At 46.8% G+C, this 25,075-nt stretch overlaps 1 protein-coding gene across 7 annotated transcripts in view; it reads right to left on the bottom strand.

Moving 5' to 3' along the window:
• Positions 1-1,277: 1,277 nt before the first annotated feature.
• Positions 1,278-25,075, bottom strand: part of LOC139355958 (zinc finger protein 669-like) — a 58,475-nt gene continuing 34,677 nt past the window's right edge. For 5 of the 7 annotated variants that reach the window (XR_011607332.1, XR_011607330.1, XR_011607333.1 and 2 more), the window contains 3 exons: positions 14,446-14,572; positions 12,624-13,763; positions 1,278-11,596 (listed from right to left, as the gene is read on the bottom strand). Coding sequence is in view for 1 of the 7 variants with exons in the window: in XM_071068693.1 (XP_070924794.1) it covers positions 12,977-13,763; positions 14,446-14,525 (867 nt within the window). In the remaining 6 variants the exon portion in view is untranslated. Of the gene's footprint in view, positions 11,597-11,746; positions 13,764-14,445; positions 14,573-18,704; positions 18,900-25,075 lie in introns of those variants that run through there. The other 2 variants (XR_011607331.1, XM_071068693.1) reach the window with 2 other exon arrangements.

Here is a 25,075-nt window from a genome sequence, read left to right as displayed (position 1 = left end):
TCGAGTGCTGTCTGGGGAGATGGAAACCCCAACCCGAGGGCCACTGACGGACTCAGCACGGGCGCAGGGCCGCCCAACGCAACAGGCCACGTATTTGCCGCTTACAAAACAACATAAGCACACATCCCCAGGTGTGCACACACGCTCTGTACACACTCACGTCTGTCCGTGCCAACACCAACCCACAACCCCAAGGTGTGCACACACGCTCTGTACACATCTGTCCCTGCCAATGCCAGCACACATTCTGTACGCACTCACATCTGTCCCTGCCAATGCCAGCACATATCCCCAAGGTGTGCACACACGCTCTGTACACACTCATATCCCTCCCTGCCAATATGAGCACACACCTCCAGGGGTGCACACACGCTCTGCACATACTCACATCTGTCCCTGCAGCCTGAGTCAAACAGTCACAGAGAGGCAGAGGAGGAGGAGGAAGGACGTGATGGGCACTGAGGTCCTGGGAAGGTTCCCCTCCCTACTTCGGGAGAGACCCCTCATGTGATCCTGCCGTCACTCACCCTTCCGCCTCCATCCTCCATCCTCCCACAGGGATCAGGAGGATGCCCACTGCACAGAGCTGTGATGAGCATGAACAGAGGATGGCAGGAGCTCATGCCAAGGTGCTGAGCACGGGGCCTACGGAGTGCTTCTTTCTGCTGTGGCTGACATCATCAAACAAGAGGCTGACATGGCTTCCGCAGAGAATGTCACTCGCTGAGAAACTGAAACGTGTGACCTAGGAGCCTGTGAAGGTCTAAGAACAAACCAACAAACCAAACGGTTTTGTTTGTTTTTCAAACACCATAGCCTGTTTTTTCTTTTTTTTCATGCTCTACCTTGGGTATCATTTAGTTTAATTTCAAAGTAAGTTCAATAAATACACAAAATCACAGGACTGAGCATGGAGCATTGTTTCACTTCATGTCCTCCAGCCTTTAGGACACATTAAGGAAAGACATGATTCCAGGATTCCCATTAGAAAGGCTGCCCTGAGGCACCTGCTGGGGCAGCCATATTGCAGCAGTTGACGCTGCCCCCAAGCTGCTTGGATGAAGCAGAAGATTCCGGAGGTCTTTTCTCTTCTGCCCCTCACCCAGGAGAGAAGGTGGGGGGAGAAAGGTGAGAGAAGATAGGAAGAAGGAGGGGGGAAGGGGGTAGAGAGGAGGGGAGAGGGAGGGAGAGAGGAGGGGGGAGAGAGGGAGAGAGGAGGGGGGAGGGAAGGAGAGAGGAGGGGGGAGGGAGGGAGAGGGGAGGGGGACGGAGGGGGGAGGGAGGGAGGAGGGGCATGTTCCATCCACCAAGGCAGCTGCGCTGCAGAGAGAATGGAGGGTGTGTTGTCTCTCAGGACAGCAAGTTCAAGCTGTTTATAATTGTTACCGTAAACAGTGACCAGCTGAGGACAGGGCTGCAATTGGAGATGACAACATTTTATTTTCATAGTTGATATTGGGGACCTGGACCTAAAGCACCGTGTCTTGCCCTTTCACCAGATGGGCCAATGCCTCTCTATACTTGACTCTATTTGACTAAATAGCTGATATTGACTAGGAATTATGACGTGTAGGATACCCCTTACCATAGTAACGTCAAACTCACGTTCTCAATGCAATTTGCTCAGGGACTGGCTTCTAACTCTGGGTAGGAATGTTAAGCTCAGTCCAGTTCAATTCAGTAAGCATTTATCAAGAAACTCCTAGACCAAGAGCTCTGTTAGACACTGGGTATGGGGTGATGGGGATATGAAGATGTGGAATTAGAACTCGAGAAGCTCAAATGCTTTCATTTAATTCCCTAATGCAATTACCTAGCTTCAACCTGATGGCTGTAATGTCTAAATTTGCTTTTTCTTTATTCCAGTTCTACATAACAAAGCATAAATAATCACAGAGGAATAATTCTGTGTTGGACTATTCAGTGGACAGAGAAGAGCATTCTGACCAGCGTGAGACACTGTCTCCATTCCCAGGGAGCCCGTGAGGTGGCTGCACGGAGCACACGCGTGAAGATTCAGGAGCATAAGGGTCAGGTGATGGGAGGGGCACGGAGACAGCACCAGAAAGATGCCTGCCGAGGGGCCGCTGCAGCCGGGCTGGCCGGGAAGGTCACGGGAGCGGGCACAGGCATGTCCCTCCAGCTGCACTTGGTTTTCATGAGGACACATGCAGGGAAGGGGATGACACAGAAATGCTGTGGCGCTGAGGGGAGGAGGGGAGGGACACAGGGCCGAGGGCTGGCCCCCACCCCTTCCGTCCCTGCCCCTATGAACGCTGCCAAAATCAGCCCCAACGGGGAGAAGTGAGGTGGGTGAAAGAGGTGGACAGACTTGGCTTCCATGGAATTCACAGATTCCAGTCATTAAAAATCCCTTCTGAGTTTTCATCTGGAAAACTTTGCAAATGTATTTAGCGACAAGAGGCAGAAGATGAAGCCAACACAGTTGGGCTCAAACGGCCGCCCTTCTCCTTCTCTCTGCATCCAGGATCCACCCTGAGCCCCTGAGTGCGAGGACCCGGAGGTGCCCAGCCCAAGGGAGCGGCCCCTGACCAGAGGAGGGAGCCGCACAGGGGGGCCCCCAGCACGTGGATGGTAGGATCTGTGCTATCTCAGTCCCAGGGCCCCAAGCAGAGAAGGCCTGGGGCTCCCAGCTGAAGTTTTGCTGTCTCCTCTGTCTCGACCAAAGTCGAGAAGGACTGAGTGAGACCAACGTCGGACCTGCTGGCTCCTCGGTGGCTGCCGATGTGGCCCTCAGGCTGCGGGTGAAACCCTCTAGGGAAGCCGAGACAGTGGCTAGAATCACAGCAACGAGTGTTCCAGGGGTCCTAAAACACAAGCGCAGCCTGAGGAAGGCAGCGCCCACTCAGATCCCTGTCCAGGCTTGTGTGCCACACTCGAGAGGCACACGGCACCAGAACATGGCGCTTTAAGTGACTTTGTGGGGTGTAGGAACACAAAGTGGGGCCTCGAGTGGCTCAGAAGTCACTCCCACCAGCCCACGGGGACCCGGGCGGCCCCTCTGGATGTGGCTGGCGTCTCTCCAGGGCGGGCTACAAAGTCCTATGGAGGAGGTGAGTGTCGGTCTTGCTCTGAGGAAGGACCCTGACAAGTATCCTGAACACGCGGGCACACAGCTGGCTGACTCATCTGAAGGGACCTGTTGAGCCACTAGCCAGGGAAGGCTGGAGAGAACTCGACTAACATACGATCCCTGCCCAGGCGCCCACCTAGGGAAGCTGTGAAGACGGAGGTGTGCACGGGGCTGGGAGAATCCTGGGAGAAGCCGCACTGGGGACCGGGTGGGACGGAGGGCTGGGCCCCACAAGCAAACGAGGGAGGTGCTCAGTGCCATGAAGACCCCGCTGCACCCACAGCTGCAGGCCTGGCTGGCAGCACGACCTTGTCTGCAGGGGCCCAGGAGCACGTGTGTTTGGCAGGAGCTGCCCTCCTGGAGCCGGACTACGGGTACCATCATTTTAGAGGCAGGTACCTGATATCAAGGATGACAATCAACCATGGCACCCTGAATTACAGCCATGTCCTCAGCGGGTCACTATTTACGCTGACAATTACAAAGGGTTTGAACTCGCTGTCCCAAGAGGCAACAAGCCCTTCATTATCACGGCCGCAAGCCTCTGTGCGGCCCTCCTCCCCCTCCGCTTCCCGCCGGGGCAACCTGAAGTCCCATGACAGTGACTCAGAGCCAGCCCAGTAGCTTCAGTGCAGGAAAAATCACAAAAACTCAAACACATCCTAAACACGGGCAGTTGGTAGGAGCTGATTCCTAAATTAAATCTGTTCGGAGGCTTTCTGGGCTAGCACAGCTCTGATAACAGGCTTGAGCTTTTTGCTCCCCCTGAAGGGCGGCCAGGAGGCCAGGCTCTGCCATTCTGCAGGCTCCGATACGTGGAGCCTGCCCTGTGGCATCGGTGGCCTGTGCCAGACAGTGTGACTGTCGCCCGCAGTGAACACGGCACAGCGCAGCAGGCTTGGGGAAGAACAGAAAGTGACCTCTAAGCCCACAGAAGATGCTAAGCCACGCACGGCCTCACGTGCACTGCGTGTCAATCACGGCCGAAGCAGGAACGAGCTCTTAATAGTTCCAGTAAATGCAAAGGTCGCCCTGGAAAACCGTGTGAACCTTTCTGACTACTCACAGGTAGGTAGCTACTGCCTGAGACACAAAGGTAAAGAATTAACCTGAAACTGCATATTATAAAACTTATTTTTAAATGATGGCGCTTAATTTGAAAGACTCCCAAAGAATACTGCATTAGAAAGTGACAGAGTGAAACCGTGAGGCTGACCACAGGAGTCCCTGGAAATTTCACCAAATGTTGTGTCAAAACTGGGAAACAGAAGAACCGCACCTGATGAAACATTCGATTAATCACTCGAGTCCTCCCCACATACGAAGCTATGTTAAAAAGTGTTCCAAAGGTGGAGAGGATGGTATTTCTTCCGATTTCGCAGGGGATTTACACCACCCCTGTAATATGGTTCCTAACATCCAGGGGGCGAGAGGATGATATTAGTCTCAATATTGCAGGAGGTGTACACTCCCTAGTGACATTGTTCCTAATATCCAGGGAAGTAGAGGAAGATATCACTCCCATTAGAGCAGGGAGTGTACACCCCTTCTGTGACATTGCTCCTAATAGCCAGCGGGGGAGAGGAAGATATTACTCCCAGTATTGCAGGGGATGTACACCCCCTTGTGATATTGTTCCGTATAACCTGGGAGGGAGACGATGATACTCGTGGCAATATCGCAGGGGGTGTACATATCCACTGTGATATTGTTCCGAATATCCAGAGGGAGAGAAAATGATGTGACTCCCAATATCACAGGATGTGTACATCCTCCTGTGATATTGTTTCTTATATTCAGGGAGAGAGGATGATATTACTCCCAATATCGCAGTGGTTATACACACCTCCTGCGATATTGTTCCTAATATCCCGAAAGGGAGAGCAACATATTTCTCTCAATATGGCAGGGGGTGTACAGCTCCTTTGTAATATTGTTCTTAATATCCATGATGGGAGAGGATGATATGACTCCCAATATCGCAAGAAGTGTACAGCCGCCTGTGATATAGTTCCTAACATCTAGGTGGGGAGAGGATGATATTACTGCTCATATCACATGACTTGTAAAACTCCTTTGATATTTTGCCTACAATCCTGAGGGGAGAGGGTGATATTGCTCCCAATATCGAAGAAGGTGTACACCCCCTGTGACACTACACCCAATATCCACGTTAGAAGATGAAGACATTACACCCAATATCGCAGGGGATGTACACCCACCCTAGGATATTGTTCCTTATATTGAGAGGGGGAGAAGATGCTATTGCTCCCAATAATGCAGGGGCTGTGGAGGTACACCCCTCCTGTGATATTGTTCTTAATATCCTGGGGAAGCGAGGATGATACTACACCAAATATCGCAGGGGATGTACACCCACCCTGGGATATTGTTCCTTATATTGAGAGGGGGAGAAGATGCTATTGCTCCCAATAACACAGGGGCTGAGGAGGTACAGCCCTCCTGTGATATTGTTCTTAATATCCTAGAGAAGCGAGGATGATACTACACCCAATATCGCAGGGGGTGTACACCCACCCAGTGATATTGTTCTTAATGTACTCCACCTCCCACCACCAGGGATATCAGTCCTAATATCCAGGGGAAGAGAGGATAACATTATGCCCTATATCACAGGGGAGTGTACACACCCTCTGTGATGTTGTTCCTAGTATCCAAAGGTAGAGACGATGATATTACTGGCCATATCGCAGGGGGTGTACACCCTTCTGTGATACTGTTTTTGACATTCAGTAGGGGAGAGGACAACATTAATCCTAATATCACAGAAGGTGTACGGACCCCTGTGAGGTAGACCCTAATGTACAGGGGAAAGAGAAGACTATTGCTCTCAATATCTCAGGGGCTGTAACCACCCTGCCCCCTGTATATTGTTCCTAATATGCAGCGGGGTGGAGGCTCATAGTACTCCCAATATCCGAGAAGGTGCACACACACCTGTGATAGAGTTCCTAATATCCAGCGGGAAAGAGGCTGATTTTACTTTCGATGTCGCAGTGGGTGTACACAGCCCCCAACCCTAGGATATCATTCCTAATATCCAGGCGGGAAGAAGATGACATGGCTGACAATATCGAAGTGGGTGGACACTTCTTCAGTGATATGGTTCCTCTTATTCAGGGGGTGAGTGGATGATACTACTCCCAATAAAGTACGAACCATACAGCCACCTTGGGATTTTGTCCTTAATAACCACAGGGGAGATGTGATATTACTACCAGTATTGCAAGGGGTGTACACCCCTCCTGTGATACTGTTTCTTATATCCAGGAAAGGAGAAGATGGTGTTAGTACCAATATTGAAGGGATGGACAGCCCCCATGGGATATTGTTCTAAAGATACAGGTTGAAAGAAAATGAGATTCCATCCAATATAACAAGGGGTGTACACCCCGCCTGTGATATGGATCCTAAAACCTAAAAGAAGAGAGAATGACATTGCTTCCAAAAACACACAGGGTGTACACCCACCCTGTGATATTGTTCCTGTCATCTAAAGGAAGAGATGATGATACTACTCCCACTACCGGAGAAGGTAGACACCCCCCTGTGATATTGTTCCTCGTAACTTGTGGGGGAGCATGATATTACTTCCAATATGACAGTGGCTTGACACCCAATCTGTGATATTGCTCCTAATTTCCAGTAGGTAAAGTAGGATGTTCCTGCCAAGAGAGTAGTGGGTGTACAGTCACCCTGTGATATGTCTCCGAATATTCAGGGAAACACAGGACATTACCCTAAATCTCTGAAAAAGTGTACACCCATTATGTGATATGGTTCCTAATATCCAGAGGTGCAGAGGGTGGTATTCGTTCTCCGATCGCAGGCTGTGTACACACAACCTGTGAAATTGTTCCTAATATCCTGAACAAAAGAGACTGCTAATAATGGACACACATTGCAGGGGGGAGTAATTGGCTCTTAGATCCACATCGCGGGGGGGTGAGGCACCCCCCGCCATATGGGGAGTAATAGCAACCCCCTCTCCCCACCCCCCAGCTATTATGATCCACATCGCACGGCAGTTCAGGACACCAGCCCTGCCCCAACCTTAACCCAGACAGTGGGTGTCATGGGACCACTTCAGGGTGGGTGGCAGCTCAGCTCTAAGGCATCCCTGCTGCCAAAGACCAACTGTTCCTGCTAGTTTGAATATGGCCACAGGGTCTCTGTTGGTGAGACAGATGACCATGAGGCAGACACCCTGAAATCTAGCACGACAGAGCTCAAAGCCCCCATGAGAGGCACCATAGCATGCAGACTTTGCAGACATACTAGCGAAGGCCACGACAGGCCCTGAGTGAGGAACAATCTGACCAAGATCCTGGGATCCTGCTGCACAGCCCTTAAACCAGGGACTGGAAACTGTTTCCCTAAAGAGCCAGGAATCAGTATTTTCAGCTTTGCCAACTGATCTTTGTCTCAAGGATGCAACTCTGCCATGGCTGCATGACAGTAGCCTTCTGCAGGTAGCCTGTGAAGAGATGGGCATAATTGCACCCCCATAAATCTTTACTTATGGACATGGAAACTTCTCAGTGTCATGAAGTGTTATTTGTTTATTTGTTCAACCATTTGGAAATGTAAAATCCATTCTTGATTCACGGGCCACAAGAGCAGGCAGGGACAGGTTGCCCCTTGCCGACCTCTGGAATGATTTTAGAGAAGGAAATGACAGGCTGGGCCAGTGCAGCCTCCTCACAGCAGATTCGCTGCAGGAGGGTCCTTCTTAGCAACCACTTCTCATCCTTCGTCGTGGCTTCAAGTGCAGTTCAGGTGGAGAAAGAGAGAACAGAGCTGGCCTCAGCAACAAGAAGGAAGGAGATGCAGGGTCAAGCAGCTGTGTGGATCGATCACGCTCAACAGTCACACCAAGCGGAGCATAGGCAGGACCAGACGGGGGGGCCGAATTGGAGGCTCCCTGGGGTGGGGGACCTCTGGGTGAGCAAGATTCTCTACCTAAAACTCATATAGAGATTCTACACAGCAGTAGTTAGAGGAAACACACACTAAGAAAAAGGCCAAAATTAAAATAGGACACCAAGTTTGGCCAACTGGGTCTCACAAGCCAGTAGGTAAGAAAGCCCAAGTGGGCCCACCAGAGGAGCTGGGGGTGGATTCCTGCCTGCAGGGGGACTGGGATACCCCATTCCCACGGAGGAGGACCCAAGCTTTGGGGAGGAAGCTGTCAGAGTCACCCAGTGAGCTGATCAGAGCTGGAGCCACAGAGCAGGTGAGGAGCCCTGGCCACGTCCCTGTGCGGGCTGAGAAGCTGGGGTGGGGGCACACCCCCAGGGGCCGATGCAAACTGTGGACCGCGGGCCCTCCTCCTGCTCAGAGGATGCTCAGCTCCCAAGGGACCACCTAGGCCTGGAACCCAGGGACACACCACCTGACCATCATGCCCAGGCCTCCTGGACCAGGCAATGTCCAGTACAGGCAGGCAGTCTGGGCTTGGGCCAGGACAGGGGTGGATATCCTGGCCTCCTTCTCCCTACCAGCTGAGCTGGTTGCACTGTAGTTTTGGTTCTGGCAACATATTGCTGCCCACGTTGGCCACACCAGTCCCTGGCTCCCTGGCTAGGCCCATTGCTGTCCAACTCACCTACACAGGCCCCACACACCCAGTGCCCACCAGACTCCTGTCAGCCAGGAGGACCCATGCTCATCCCCTGAACTATCCGTGGGAGCCTGCATCCCACAGGGACCCACAGTTCAGGGCAAACCTCCATGGGGGCCTCTAGGTTGTGGTGGTAGGGGCGGGGAGGCGTTGACCTCCAGCCCTCCCATCCTGGCCACTGTGTTTTGTGGGGATCATTCAGTCCTGGGAGCTTCCTGGGGACACCAGAAGGAAGATAACGGGGTGGTCATGGCATCCTCAGCCCCAGGCTCTTGGCCCAAGTGCAACAGTCTTTCGATTCTGGTTTGATCTGGGTGGCAACAAGAGGTCTTGTCATTCACACAAGGATTGGTTTCAATATAATTCATCAAGGGACTGTGGAGGACACGGATCAGCCTCCAGGCCAGTTACACCTGGTGACTTAGCCAGTGCAGGCTGGGGAGTGGAAAAGCTGACCCCTGACCTCCCCACCTACCCTGCCCACCGGATGCCAGGAGCGGCCAGGGATCCCTGACTTCAGGCAGAGGCAGGCAGCACAGTTGCTGCCTCCTTTGATCCCATCCCAGGGTCCACAGGGCCTGGAGAAACCTGGCAAGGGCTGAGTTGGGAGAATCAGGCAGGGGGATGCCAAGTGAAGAATGTGAGGGACTGGGTATGAGGGGCACTAAGGGCACAGGGTCTGCTTCCCCTGGGGAGATGGCAGTGAGACATGGAGTAGCCAAGCCTCCGCAGGCACCACCCTGCTGCCAGGCACACGTGGTGCCCATATCCACCCCAACGGCTGCAGGAAGGTTCTTCATCAACAAAAGGGGAGGACGCACCCACACCCACATAGGCATTGATGCCCACACACATCAGAGAAGAAAATTACTGCTGCACTCAAGGTGTGGGGAAAGGGTCAATGTCCCCTTCCTCCCCGTGGTGAGTCCCAAATTACCTGCTCCTGCCAGCACCCCCACCCCCAACCTCACAAGCTGCTGACCTCCACCACAGTGCCATGCCACGTGCCAAGAACAGCTCAGGGGTATATCCCAAAGGGTGCTATCCTGGAGCGGCTGTGCTGGGCAAGGGACATGTTTCCTAGTCACAGAGGTTTTCTTTCTTTACCGCTCACCAGTCCTGTGCTTTGGTTTCTCCCACTGTGGCACAGTGTAAAAATCCCATCTTGAAAGCTAGGAACCCAGAAAGGTCACCACACCTGGTGAAATGGGGGGTGAAACTCCCTGCCTTGGACCTCTTGCTCCAGGACTGATATCCATTGGGACATAGCCAGGCCAGCATCCTAGGGACAGCTGCATTCCTTGCCTGGGGAACCTTGCTCCCAGTTAGGGATCACTGGAGTTGAGGCCCCTAATGGATTGGGGGAGGCACAGGGGTAGAATGCAGGATGGAGGTAGCCCCATCATACACGCTTGTGTAGACCCCAGAAAACAAGCATTGAGTTCAGACTCTTGTCTGAAGCTGGCCACCTGAAAGTATTTGGGCTTTGGGGTGTGACGAGGGCCTGCAGTCAGGGAACAAAGTATGCTGGTTTGGACACGCAGGAGGTTCTCTGCAGCTCTCTCAGGTACAGGGTATGTTGTTAAGTATATGCTTTTAAAAACCCTAGGAGGAGGGGGCACCCAGAAGGAGCCCTGAAGTCAAGGGCAAGGTCCAGCCTTTCCACCTCCCCAACTGAAGACATGCTGGAGGACAATTCTCCAGAGTTTCACAACGAAGAAGAGAAAAAAGAAATCAAAAAGACTGGAGGATGGGCAAGCTAATGAGGGCTTACTGGGATTACCCTGCCTAATCCTCAAAACAAGCCTTCCCTATCTGTCCTCTAGGCCAGGTGAGGAAACAGGTCACAGTAGGACATTCAGACCCTGGGCAGGCAGCTGGCAGCCTGGAGCCCAGGAGGTGCAAACACATTTTTACTAAGGCACATCCTGCACAGCCCTAAATCCATTCAACCTTGAGTCAATAGAGCACATGCTTCTGGGAGCACAGGGTTGGGGCTAGGGTTACAGATTAACAGCATCTCAATGCAGAAGAATTTTTCTTAGTACAGATCAAAATGGACTTTCTTATGTCTTCGTCTTTCTACATAGACACAATAACAGTCTGATCTCTCTTTCTTCCCCCCACACACAGTGTCACAGCTGTATGTCAGCCACTGGGGGACAGGCTTCAGCTTACATCCACCTTCCAAATTCCACCCTCTCACCTTGGCAGAAGCTGGCCAGGAATTGGGGCTAGTGGATGGGTGGGGTCTGCAGACGACACCGTGTTCAGGTCCCCACGACGGCCTCACACATGGGTGGTGGCCCTGCAGTTCCAGGTGTCACACACACGCCAGCCCCTGCTTGGGCCCTGATCTTTGAGAAGGGGGAGCAGCAGAACCCGGGCACTGGCCCCATAGTGCCACTCACACCCACAGATGATTCTCCACACAGGCATCAGGTCTCTGTCCTGGCCACCTACCTCCGCAGAGCCTCAGCCCTTTCCCGGGACTCACGTGGTCCTTCCTCACATGTAGCTCTGGAAGGATGCATTGTTCTGTACCCAGGGGCTCTGAGGTGACAATGGCCACGGTCATGCAGAGTGCAAGGGCACTGGCTGGGTGCCCATTGTGGGGACCCTGACTGCAGCACTCCCAATCATCGGGCATGCTGGCCCCCAGGCTTAACTAGGGCACCAGCGGTAGGAGTGCACTGCTATGGACTCTGCAGGAGGAGGACAACTGTCACCGCATCTTTATGTTCTCCTACTGGTGTCACTCTGTGCTTCTCATCTCCTGGTTGTAGGATTCAGGGCAGAGTCTCTGAACACCTCGTGAGAAACAGCAGAGTCCAGCAAAGAAGAGGAGAAAAGCCCAGCTGCAACGAGGAAAAAATGGAAGGTGTGACATGGGCCTCCATTCAGATTCTGTATTTAATGAGGTCTTCCAGAACACCTGCTCTCATTAGAAAACACTTCAAATATATGTGTGTGTGTGTGTGTGTGTGTACAATATATACACACACATATAGTATTTATTTATTTATTTATTTAGTTTTTTTGAGACAGAGTCTCGCTCTGTAGCCCACGCTGGAGTGCAGTGGCATGATCTCGGCTCACTGCAACCTTGCACCACCATACCTAGCTAATATGTTTTTTTTTTTTTTCTTGAGACAGAGTCTTGCTCTGTCACCCATGCTGGAGTGCAGTGGCACAATCTCAACTCACTACAATTTCCACCTCCTGGGTTCAAGCTATTCTCCTGCCTCAGCCTCCTGAGTAGCTGGGACTACAGGCGCCTGCCACCACGCCCGGCTAATTTTTTGTATTTTTAGCAGGGACGCGGTTTCACCATGTTAGCCAGGATGGTCTTGATCTCCCGACCTCGTGCGACAGAGCGAGGTCACTTGGGCAACAGAGCGAGACTAAGTCTCAAAAAAAAAAGAAAAAGAAAAAGAAAAAAGAACAATATAAGCCAAATTCACTCAAAAGAAATAAAAACAAGATGACAAGTCAATGGCACTGAACACAGAAAATCAACAGAAGAACTCAATAGAACAATAGCTGTTTCTTCATAAAGATCAACAAAATTGGTAACTATCAAGCCAGGCTAACAAAGAAAAAAAGAAATCATACAAATCACTCTAAGATGAGTATAAAAGTAATGGCAGTTTTGCATTCTTGGAATTTGCTGTTTGATACTGGAATACCCTCTTAAATAAACGTGGTTATGTTATTCATCATTCTAATGGGCATTCCTTGCCTTTTTTTTTTTTTTTTTTTTTTGCTAATGACTTATTACTTATTTATTTTAGACTATGAAAATGATGTCAGACCAAAAAGCAAATTCAAGCGACTTTCTTATTCGAGTTCAAAATGGGTCCTAAAGCAGGGAAGACAACTCACAATATCAACGCATTTGGCCCAGGAACTGCTAATTAATGTACATCGCAGTGGTTCAAGAAGTTTTGCAAAGGAGGTGAGAGCCTTGAAGATGAGGAGCGAAGTGGGCAGCCATCGAAAGTTGATAACGACCAATTGAGAACAACCACTGAATTCCATCCTCTCACAGCTACTTGAGAAGTTGGTGAAGAACTGAATGTCGACCATTCTATGGTCATCCGGCATTTGAAACCAACTGGAAAGTTGAAAAATCTTGGTAAGTGGGTGCCTCATGAGTTGACCAAATATTTTTAAAAACATCCTTTTGAGGTGTCATCTTCTCTTATTCTATGAAACAACAATCAACCATTTCTTAATCAGATTGTGACATGCCACGAAAAGTGGATTCCATACAACAGCCAGCTCAGTGGTTGGACTGAGAAGAAGCTCCATTCATAAGGTTTCTCTCCAGTATGAGTACTTCTATGGTTACAAAGGGAACTCAAACGACTAAAGGCTTTGCCACATTGTTTACATTCATAGGGTCTCTCTCCAGTATGAATGCTTCCATGGTCATGAAGGGAAGTGGAACAGCTGAAGGCTTTATCACATTTGGTACATCTCTCTCCAGTGTGAGTCCTTTCATGCATCTTAAAACAAGAAAATCTGAGTGTTTTCCCACATTCCTTACATTCGTAGGGTTTCTCTCCAGTGTGAGTTCGTCCATGTATTAGACAAGAACTGGAAACAGTGAATGCTTTACCACATTGTTTACATTTATAGGGTTTTTCTCCTGTGTGAGTTCTCTGATGTCTTTCAACTGAATTGAGAAAATGAAAAGCTTTCCCACGTATCGTACATTTATAAGCTGGATTTCCACTGTGCATTATCATGTGTCTTCTAACACCTGGAACAGAAACAAAGAGTTTCCCACACTGTTCACATTTATATTGCTTCTCTCCATATGGTTTGTATCCTGAGTGAGCTAGGATGTGCCTATTAAGGAGGGAATGATGTACAAAGACTTTTCCACAAATACTGCATTCACATTGTTTTAATCCAGTAGAAATGTTCGCATTCAGATCAAGATTTGGAATGTGGCTGACAACTTGTCCATACTGACTACCTTCTTTGCTTTCACGCAGTCTCTGTACCATATGATTTCTGTAAAAAAAATGACAAGCACATTATTATTGGTTGGTTTAATAACTTTCTACTCATTCATAGGTTTTCGACTTACACTGCTACCAATACTAGGGAAAATGCATTTTTGTTTTGTTTTGTTTTTGTTTTTGTGCCATGACTGAATTATTTGAAAGTAAATGGGCTACTACTGAAAACACAGCTACCACCTGCATGGTTATGACCAAAATAGTAACATTCATATACACAATTTTGTAGTACTATTTTCAAGTAAACTGTTTTCCAAACACTGACTGCTACACTGATGTACGTTACATTTTGGGTGAAATTTTTCTAAAAGGAAATGAATTTCATGTGACTCTTATTTGCTTTGATTGCTTGTTTTTAAATTCATGACATGCTAAGATTCCTTCAGAGGACTTTATTTCCTCTCCTCGGTGCAAATTATCTTGTATCTTTCCCAAGTTTTTTGAAGTGATCTTCAATATTCTGGTCTTTCCGTTTTTTCCTAAAATGCAGATGCACAAAATTATCATGAATTATTTCAAACTATAGAAACATTACTAGATTTCATGTCCATTGTACACAGTGCCCATGCCTGATTTATTCACCAAATCATTCCCTTGCCCCATTCCAAATCACAAATAGCACTGATGATAGGGAAATACTTCTGTAATTAAGTGAAATGTGTTGTCATTCTTACCTACAGAAGCCAGGTTCCTGCAGGTTTCCTGCATCACTTCTCTGGAGAGATTCTTCTGAGAAGAATCTAGCAAAGCCCATTCCTGCTGGGTAAAGTTCACAGCCACATCCTCAAAAGCCACGGAGTCCTAAAACATTCCACACGTGTGGATAGAAGGATGAGTGAGACTGAGAACACTGGGAATGTATACTCAATTCATAAGCTGTTTACATGATTCTAAAATTTCCAAGCATTTATTCTATGACTTGATTGTCCCAACTCTTACTCTGTTCACACATACTCCCTCCCACACAGCAGTACTAATGCTAGAATTGAACTATTCAAAAAGGCAACAGCAAAGTAGAAACACCCATCTCATTTGAGAATCCAGGGAGTAAGATTACGATATGCTGCTAGGAGTTACCTTTTAACTTCACTTTGTACATTTCTAGTATCTGTCATACCAAAGTCCTACCTGATGTGCATAAGTGAGTTAATATTATCAGTCCTGAGACTACTTATTCTTAAAAATACCTGTTCGCAAAGTTCAATCTTTGTTTGTATTAGGAACTTACATTTTGAAAGGGATTCCACCAACCCAAGTAATAAGAATGACTCACTGCATCTAAATGGCTTATGCAGTATATTTTCCAAAACTTATTCTGCTGAAAGTCTATTATTTTGTGTCACTGCAGTGGTGCTTAGGGAACCAGACACAAAAACACAGTCTGAACACTAAGTGTTCAATGAATTTCCCTGGTAGACAATATTTTACATGTGCTGTCACTTGTTAACTGTGGAAGTGAACCCACTCCACGTGATTACACCAAGAGAGAATAGGCTTATTAAATTTAATTGAGTAGTAAATAAAACCAATAATTGATATTTAACAATACTAATACAACAATTTTTCAAATTTCTGTTGCACAATATGAAGGCAGAAAGGAATAAGAGGAAATAGGACACATGCTTTTTTAAATGACATTAATGTCACCACTTCCAGATGCTATTCCTACGAAACCACATAAATTCCCAAATCAGGTGGTTTTAGGCAAGAAAAGCTACTCTTTCATATGTAGTAAAAATGACCAATGTCTAATCATTTTTAGTCACCTAAAAAAAGAGTGATGGCTTGTCTAACATACTTTTAAGATTTTCAAACAAAAATATTCAGGACAGCACAGTGTTAGCAGAGAGATGAGCAAGCAGACCAAAGGAAAAAAAAGTCTTAATGACCCAGCATCTATATGGAAAGTTGAGGAATGATAGAGTAGGCACTATAGAATAGAAAAAGAAATTACATGCACTTTAAAATATGAGGCAAACCAGGCTGGCATCTACTTGAGAAAACGTATTGCATTCTTCTCTATCCCATGAACAATAATCATCTTATTATATATTCAAATACAAAAGATAAAACCAGAATACTTTCAGAAGTCACAGGAAGATTTTTTTTTAACGAAGGATTAGGCAGAATTTTTTTTATGTAAGAAAGAAGTGATAAAGGAACATACAAACTCAAACATATTAAAATTTAGGGAATAAAAAGAAAATAGAGTGGGCCAGGCGTCGTAGCTCACGCCTATAATCCCAGCACCTTGGGAGGCTGAGGCAGGGGATCACCTGAGGTCAAGAGGTTGAGACCAGCCTGGCCAACACGGCAAAAATCCCGTCTTTTTGTTGTTTGTTTGTTTATTTGTTTTTGAGACGGAGTCTCGCATTGTCCCTTGGGCTGGGGTGCAGTGGCAAGATCTTGGCTCACTGCAACCTCCACCTCCCGGGTTCAAGCAATTCTCTTGCCTCAGCCTCCCGAGTAGCTGGGATTACAGGTGCCTGCCACCACGCTCAGCTAATTTTTTCTTATTTTTAGTAGAGACAGGGTTTCACCATGTTGGCCAGGCTGCTCTGGAACTCCTGACCTCGTGATCCGACCACCTTGGCCTCCCAAAGGGCTGGGATTACAGGCATAAGCCATCGTGCCAGGCCTAAAACCCTGTGTTTACTAAAAATATGAAAATTAGCTGGGTGTGGTGGTGGGTGCCTATAATCCCAGTTACTCAGGAGGCTGACACAGGAGAATCACGAACTCGGGAGGCGGAGGTTGCAGTAAGCAGAGATGGCGCCACTGCACTCCAGCCGGGCTACAGAGCAAGACAGCATCTCCAAAAAACAAAAAACAACACTCAGACACCCAGATAAGAGGATACACATGTGTCCACTGTCATAAATTCTTCACCAAGCTACAAGAGGGGAACTGACATTTTGGTGAATCTTTATAAATCATCAATTTATCTATCACACTTTTATTTCACCAGTAGCATTTACAAAGCTAAGTCCTACAATTCCATTTGAAATTACCCTTAAAAAGAACAGACCTTTAAAACTTACTACACTCACTCTGGGGAAGAAATAAATACGAATTTTTAGCAAATGAAATACATCATTTTACCTTGCCTCTTTGGAAATAGTATTTTTATCTTTCAAGCTGTACTGACAAAATGTATCTTACAGTCAGTGAAAACCTGAAACTCAAATAAGCGGACAAGCCTTTTCAAGGTAACAAACTCAGGAACAGGCAGTGCTGACTCCAACACAGATCTTTCTAAGTGTCACGGCAGGCCATTCTATCCCTCGGGACACCCATCCTGTTCAGTAAAGTACTCAGTGACCACCTAGGAGGCACTGGCACTGCTCTTTGTCCTCCTGTGGGCCTTAAGTGCATTTTAATATTCAGGTTCTTGCACATCCTCTCTGGGGTGGGTTTTGCTTGTCCTTTGGGACGGTTTTTCTCTCTTCACAAGTCTGAGACAAGCTAGAGAGCAGAAATCATTTCTGCCTTTTCCTCTCAATATCAGCATCCAATTGGCAAACCATCAATGTGTCTTCGAGGAATAATAACTCGGGCTGGAGGAATAATTTTAATGACCTTTCATGACATTACATTGTATTGTCCATTAATTTTAATGTCCTAAAATTTTAATGACCCTAAGGGATCACCATTTTAGATGAAACTATACCAGGAGATTCCTCTAAGGCCAAGAGCATCCAGCTGCTCCCCTGAGAGACTCTACCCCCTACCTCAGGCTGTCCTTGGGGATGAGATGACCCCAGGGCTGATACTCACTAGACCCTCCAATAGACATGGCCACTGTGGATATCCTGGGTCATCCCCAGACAGTTCTAAAATGCCAGGACTAGGAAAAGACAGGAGAGTGGCTGAGGACACAACACCCTGTCAAGTTTTCACGGGGGACCTCAACCTAAAGACATTTTGGTAATATGTACACTTAGGAAAGATGAAAAGAAGAGAGGCACAAAGATTTTTTTTACAGTAGAGTGTCAGATGATTTATTCTCCGCTTTCCTCTCATGTAAAATGTTTGGAAACAGAAAAATATTTTGGCCAAGGTGCCTCACGCCTGTAATCCCGGCGCTTTAGGAGGCCGAAGAGGGTGATCAATTAAGGTCAGGAGTTCGAAACCAGCCTAGCCAACCTGGCGAAACCCTGTCTCTACTAAACATACAAAAATTAGCTGGACGTGGTGGTGGCGCCTATAAGCCCAGCTACTTGGGAGGCTGAGGCAGGAGAATCACTTGAACCCGGGAGTCAGACGTTGCAGTGAGCTGAGACTGCATCATTGCACTCCAGCCTGGCGACAGGGTGAGACTCCGTCTCAAAAAAACAAAAAAGAAAAAAGAAAAAAAAAATATATATATATATATATGTGGGTATATGTGTATATATATGTATATATATGTGTGTGTATATATATGTATGGTTTGCTTCCTCATTCACCTTATCAAAGCCTCTCATTTACGCCCCTCCCGTGAACCCCAAACCACAAACCATGACTGCCGTACCCGTTTATGAATCGCGTTTGCTCAAACACGCCGTTTAACGTTTTAACAAAGCCTCAGGTTAATTTTAGGGGGAGAAAGGTGGGACCGGAAGCTCCATGAACCACAGCTCCTCCCACGCTGGAACCACGCACACCGAGTCGGGGCTCTCCCGGATCACCCTCCCGTGGTCACCGCACTACCTGGGTGGGGGAGCGCGGGGTTCCGGAGAGGGCTCCGGCCGGCGGAAGTGGCGCCCGCAGGTACAGACAGGACGCAGGGGCCCCGCTGCCCGCCCCGCCCGGCCCTGCACAGAGGGGAACTGAGGCCCGGCTGCGCCCGGCGACTTGGCCCGCAGGGCAGGTTCCGCAGCCCATGGCTGGTTCCAGCAGGTTTCACCCAGCCCTCTTCCCCACTTCCGGAAGCCAGGCGCAGTCCACTCACCGTTCCTTGGCTTCCCGGGTGTCCCGGCGTCAGCTAGGGATGTCCCAACACCCGCAGGTCACAGGGTGGCAGAGGCTGCTGCAGAGCCACCGGGGCTCCCAGAGCCAGGAAGTAGCAGCGGAGACTCACATGAAGAGCCTACGGTGGCGAAGGCGAGACAAAGCGCCCGCCAGCCGGATCCCGGAAGCCGCCCTCTCCTTTCCGGCGGTGCGCCTGATTGACGGGTCGCCACCCCAGCGCCCGTGATTGTATGGGGCTTCAGGCCCCGCCCCCTCAGGCCCTGAGTGACAGGAGATTGCGATCTCACGTGAGGCTGGATGTGGCCAGAATGACCGTTTTGGCCTAGCGGTTTATAGGGGGTGTGTCCCTCCTGCGCTGGGATCTGACCAGGCAAGGAGCACATTCGCATTTAACCTTGTATACAAGGTTATAGCTATTTTGCGTAATAAGATATAAAATTGCAAGCAATATAATGGCAATTCTGTAACTGCCCAGTGGGTTCACCTTGCCCGCTACCTAGACAGAGCCGGTTTCTCAAGACAGGGGGAATAGCAATAGAGAAGGAGTAATTCACGCAGAGTCGGCTGTGCAGGAGACCGGAGATTTGATTTTTATTTTATTTTATTTTATTATTTCTGAAACAGAGTCTTGCTCTGTCGCCCAGGCTGGAGTGCAGCCTCGGAGTTTTATGATTATTCAAATCAGTCTCCCTGAGCATTTGGGGATAAGAGTATTTAGAAAGTTTATTTTGCCAGGGTTGGGGATGCTTGTGCATGACACAGCCTCAGGATGTCCTGATGACAGTTGCCCAAGGTGGTCAGAGCACAGCTTGGTTTTGTTGGAGATAAATGCTCGGTGACGCAAAGTGAAACCAGCACTCAAGCAAAAGTTTTCTCAGCAACGCAATTTACCTCTGCGGAAGCGTGCTGCTCGCATCAATCACAATTGCAAGAGCACACGGAACAAAGGAAAGCAGGGGTTTTTATTCCTAATGCAATCCCTACCTCTGGCATGGGCTGGGGCCAGACCTCAAGATCTACACTGACCCCGTTGGCTATTTGTGAATACTTTCCCAAATAAGGAAGGGGGAAGAGAGTCATGAGTTACAATGGTGGGACGTGTGGTTTGGAAGGGAGAAATGGGTGCAGAGCAGGTAACCAAGGGAACAGATGTGAGTTATTGATTAGAACTGACAGGGGGAAGGTTGTTTACAGTAACTAAGGGCAAGGAGGCATGGAGAACAAGAAAGTTGAGTTCGAGAACAAAACACAAGAACGTTAACATGCCGAATCTCGGAAGAGAAACTGACTGTATCTGACGGTTTTACACATTTTAGGGAGACAGGAGACATCAATCAACATATGTAAGATGAACACTGGTTTGATCCGGTACAACCTGAAGCAAAAGTGAGTCAACTGGAACCCAGGAGGGGGCTTCCAGGTCACAGGTAGGTGAGAGAGGAACGGTTGCATTCTTCTGAGTTTCTGATGAGCCTTTCCAAAGGAGGCAATAAGATACGCATTCTTCTCAGCGAGCAGCGGATGACTTCGAATAGAATGGGAGGCAGGTTTGCCCTAAGCAGTTCCCAGATTGATTTTTCCCTTTATCTTAGTGATTTGGGGGGCCCAAAATATTTTCCTTTCCAATTTTCCCCTTTTGTTTTAAAAATATTTTGGAGAAAGCATTTTAGAAGAAAATCAGTCTCTGGTGGCAGGTTGTGTCTGACTTCTCATGGAGTAGCTGAGATTACAGGCAAGCGACACCACACCTAGCTAATTTTTTTTTTTTTTTTGTGGTAGAAACGGGGGTCTCCCTCGGTTGCCCAGGCTGTCTCTGGTGCCCAACGCAGGGCTCCCCGTAATCTCTACAAATAATCCAGTGAAGGAACACCAGAGCGTGGAAAGCTGAGGACGACCGACAAAGGACTCCCGAGTAGGTTTTCACTTCAAGCTCTAGGGTAAGGAGGGCGCTCGGGGAATTCCAGGGAAACCTCGGGAAAATGTGGGTCAGGCTGAGAGTAAGTTCGCTAATTACTTAAGCCTTGTGCAGCAGTTACTGTGCTACGGAGGCGTAATTGTCAGTACCCAAAATCTCACATCTTTGTTCCGCCTGGTAGACAAGTATTCTCCTTGGTTCCCAGAATATGGAATCATGAATGTAGAAGATTGGGACAAGGTGGGATCAGACTTAAAACGAGCACAACAGGAGGGCAGCGATATTCCCGTCTCTGCTTGGCCTGTGTGGTCGGCAATTAAAACAGCCCTGGAGCCCTTCCACGTTGAGGAGAAGGAGGATTTTCAGGATGACATAGGAAAGTTGAATAATCAGGAGTCTAATTATCAGCAAAGTGAACCATGACAGTCTCCTTTAAAAAAGGGTGAGAAACGGGAAGGTATGAAAGGGCGAGAAACGGGAAGGTATGTATGCTAACCTTCAGAGACTTATAAAAGAAACTGTGCCACCTACTGCGCCTTTAGGGGAAGGTCTGGAATGGCCACCCCCAGGCCAGCCTCGTGAATACTTGGAAGGGGAGCCTGAGACCCGCACCTTGCCGCTCCTATTGTTGCAGGCCCCGCCAGTAACTATGGCGAAGGGAAGCTTCAGGCTTGTCCAACAGCCAATGAGGATGAGGGCATGATCTAGGCTCTCCCACCTGTTAATTATGGTAGAGGAGTGCTGCGAGCGGGTCCAAATACAAATATGGCACAGGGACAATCCAGGCATCCATTCGCCAGGCACAAGAAATGGGGGATTTGAATGCTTGGCAGTTTCTGGTAATTATTTCACCAGCTGAGGAGGCCAGAGAACTTACTCAAGCATGCTGGGAGCCATTTCCTTTTAAGATATTAAAAGACTTAAAGCAAGCAATTGGACAATATGGGCCAAATTCCCCTTATGTTCATTCCTTGCTACAATGTGTAGCTTATAACAGACGCTGAATACCTATGGATTGGGAGGCGCTAGCCCTTCCACTTTCCACCATGAGGTGAAAAAGACTGAGACTCCACCAGATGCAACTGCCCAATCTCAGACATTCCAGCCACCAATATTGTGAGCCAAAAGGACCTTTTTTACTTATAAATTACCCAGCCTTAGGTATTCTGTTACAGAAGCACAAAACAGACTAAGACACAAATGTAGGAAAAAACTCACTGAAGGTGTAGGGAAAATGTGTTGACCTAAGTCACTTTGAAAATGAATAGAATCCGTATGCTGAAGGCAAATGAACTATACTTCATCACTGGATTCCATTTTATAAAGTTCTTTCCAACAGAAGCAATTGTGAACAATTGTAAAACCACAGTATCTGTATCTGGAATAAAGCAATGACTTACATAAGTCACAGATGGTAGTAACCAGGTTTCTCACTGTTGAAGTGGGAGGTTACAAATTAGCAAGGGGAGAAGGCTAGAATGATTCATGTGATAGTAGATCAGAGGTGGAGACATGAATGTAAACTTATGTTTAGTTTAATATAGATACACACAGTTCTACATAGGAAACTTTATAATTAGGTGTGTATAGGTAGGTTAGACACACACATATACTTCCTAGCATTGCTAATGAAGAACAAGTGCTATTCAACAATGTGCTCATTTGGCAGCCAGATGTAAGTTTTCCTACCATTCTGAAAGGAATCAGGCTCTTTGAAGAAATGTCTGATACTAGAACTGGGACAGTAAATATAGGAGTCGGGATAATCTTGAAGTATCAGAAAGTAAGTAAGTACTAAAAAAAATTAAAATATATCAAAGAAAAATAATAGCCAATAAAAACAGCTACTGATGGCCAACACAGCAATGAATTGTAGTGTTGAATAATAATTAAAGCTGAAAGTAATTATCTAGGTGTCTGTATTTGTATACACACGTGAATAAGAAAACAGAGTTGCATAGAAATCTCCTTTGCAAAAGAATTCCAAGTAACTGATGTAGACACTCAGCCATCAATAATGTGGAGCCAACTCCTCACTCCGTAAGTGTGGGCTCTGCACAGTGACTTGCTCCAAAAGAACACATGCAGTATGGGCAAGGAGGAAAAATAACTTCACAGTGGAGAAACCTGACAAACAGTAGCTCTGCCAAATGATCCAAGTGAACATCAAAGGTGACAGTTCACCTTGAGAACATGCAGTGACAATGGGGAACATTCTACAAAATTCCTGACCAATCCTCCTCAGTACTATCAAGGTCATCATGACACGAAAAGCCTGACACACTGTCACAGCCAGGAAGAGCCCACAGGGACGTGATGACTACATGTCATGCGTGATCCTGGATGGGATCCTGGGTCAGAGTAAGACAGAACCAAGGGCATCCAAATGAAATATGAACTTTAGTTAATAATAGTCTATCAGTATTGGTTCATTAACTATGACAAATTATGTAAGATATTAATAAGCCATGTGAGACACACTGATAGAAGATGTTAATAAGAGATGAAACTAGGTTGCAGCTACATGGGAAATCTCTGCATTTTTGGGGGGGGCAATTTCTGAGTAAGTAAAAAAAATGATGTAAAATAAAACTTTATTGAAAACAGTTATATTTTTTGAATACTTCTTTGTTTAATTATTTATACCACGAATTACTAGTAATTGACACTGTTAACTAGTCCTGTTTTTTTAAATAAGAGCATTTATGACACAAAATATTAAACAGTGAAGATTGATATATAAATCAAAACAAATGCTCTTTACATGTTTTCTGTTAGAGTAGTCACACATATGTGTAAACTTAATTATCATATTTTTTTCTTGTGCTGTAGTTGTCTCCTGGTTCATTCTCTAAAATGCTGTTCGCCTTAGACCAGGAAAAAAAAACCTTACAGACTCTGTTTCAATTCATGGCTAAATATTTTCAAAACAGTGACTTTGTAAAAATATGTTCCAATGGAAAATTGATTCATTGTGATGGGATCACTTATTCCAAAGACTTCTTGTCTTTATTTCGTGTCCATGGCTACCTTTTAGCCATAATACAACAGAATCAAATATTAGCCACTGGGAAAAAATATTCAAAGAAAGAAAGTACGTGAAGAGAACTTATGACCATGATGATTCAATGTTTTACCACAATGCTTTCTAAAACACAAGAGTGTAAAAGGATATTCAAAGTCAATCCTCAGTGAGGCTTTGCAGAAAATGAGGAAACTAGAGAAACAAAAATGGCAGGACATTCTACAGGTGATTTTAGATGTTGCTATGTTTTACGGGGAAAAAATACTTTTACCTTTTAAAGAATCAGAAAGAATTATTGGAAACCCAAACTCTGGAATGTTTGCAAATTTAGTTGAGCTTCTGTGTAATTGTGTTTATATAGCTAGCCACAAAGTTGATGATTTTTTAAAAATCTGTGCCTTATTTGTGTAATAAAATACACAATGAATAATTAAGGCTCATAGGAAAACATGTTAGACCTTGTGAAAGGAAAATCAATCTTGGGGACCCAAAATCACTAAACTAAAGGGAAAAGTCAAGCTGGGAACTGCTGAGGGGAAATCTGCCTCCCATTCTATCCAAACTTACCCATCTGCTCACCAAGAGAAATGCATATCTGATTTCCTCATTTGAAGAGAGTAATCAGCAATGCAAAAGGATGAAACCATTTGTCTCTTACCTACCTATGATCTGGAAGCCCTCTGTCTGGCCTTCTCAAATTTCTGGACTGAACCAATGTACATCTTACACATATTGATTGATGTCTCATGTCTCCCTAAAATGTATACAACCAAGCTGAGCCCCTGCCACCTTGAGCTGTCTCAGATTTTCAGGGTTCACACATGTAATGTAGGATGTCAATGTTCATAAAAGAGATATTGTTCTATCTACTATTACAAATATGCTGCCAATTAACCTTAGACTTTCTCAACAAAATAAAAAATGTTGATGAGGTACAAATAATATATTTAAACTTAAATAATGTTGCAAGTTTTAATATGGCTACTTTTCAATTTTTCAATACTATTTTTTACTACTTTAACACTGTAAGAAAAATTAGTAATTAAAATATGAATAAAAGTGTTTACAGCGGGGTGCACATGTTTCCTCCAGCCTCTGCCCATCCCCAGCTTTCATCCCAACTGTCCTGATGGTGGCTCTAAGCATTTCTCCTTTATCTGTACCAAGATCTCTCCCCAGAAACAAACCCAAATCTTACCATATGTTATGGCATGCTGTGATGATGAACAGCGATGAGCAGCCAAAGCCTCAAGGCAGGGAGGCTTTTGTAAAGCAAGACTTGTAGAATGTAACATGTGAAAGTAAAGCCCATAGCAGAGCTCCCTCCTCAGCACACGGGGAGCAGACAGGAAGCTTTTGCCTCACCTTCCTCAATAGCCTGCAGCCACATCTCCCCAGGTCAGTCTTAAGG

Source organism: Macaca nemestrina, chromosome 8 (genome assembly GCF_043159975.1).
Source record: "Macaca nemestrina isolate mMacNem1 chromosome 8, mMacNem.hap1, whole genome shotgun sequence".
Taxonomy (NCBI): domain Eukaryota; kingdom Metazoa; phylum Chordata; class Mammalia; order Primates; family Cercopithecidae; genus Macaca; species Macaca nemestrina.
The sequence above is the reverse complement of the archived record's forward strand: the minus strand, read 5'-3'. Positions and strand labels throughout refer to the sequence as shown.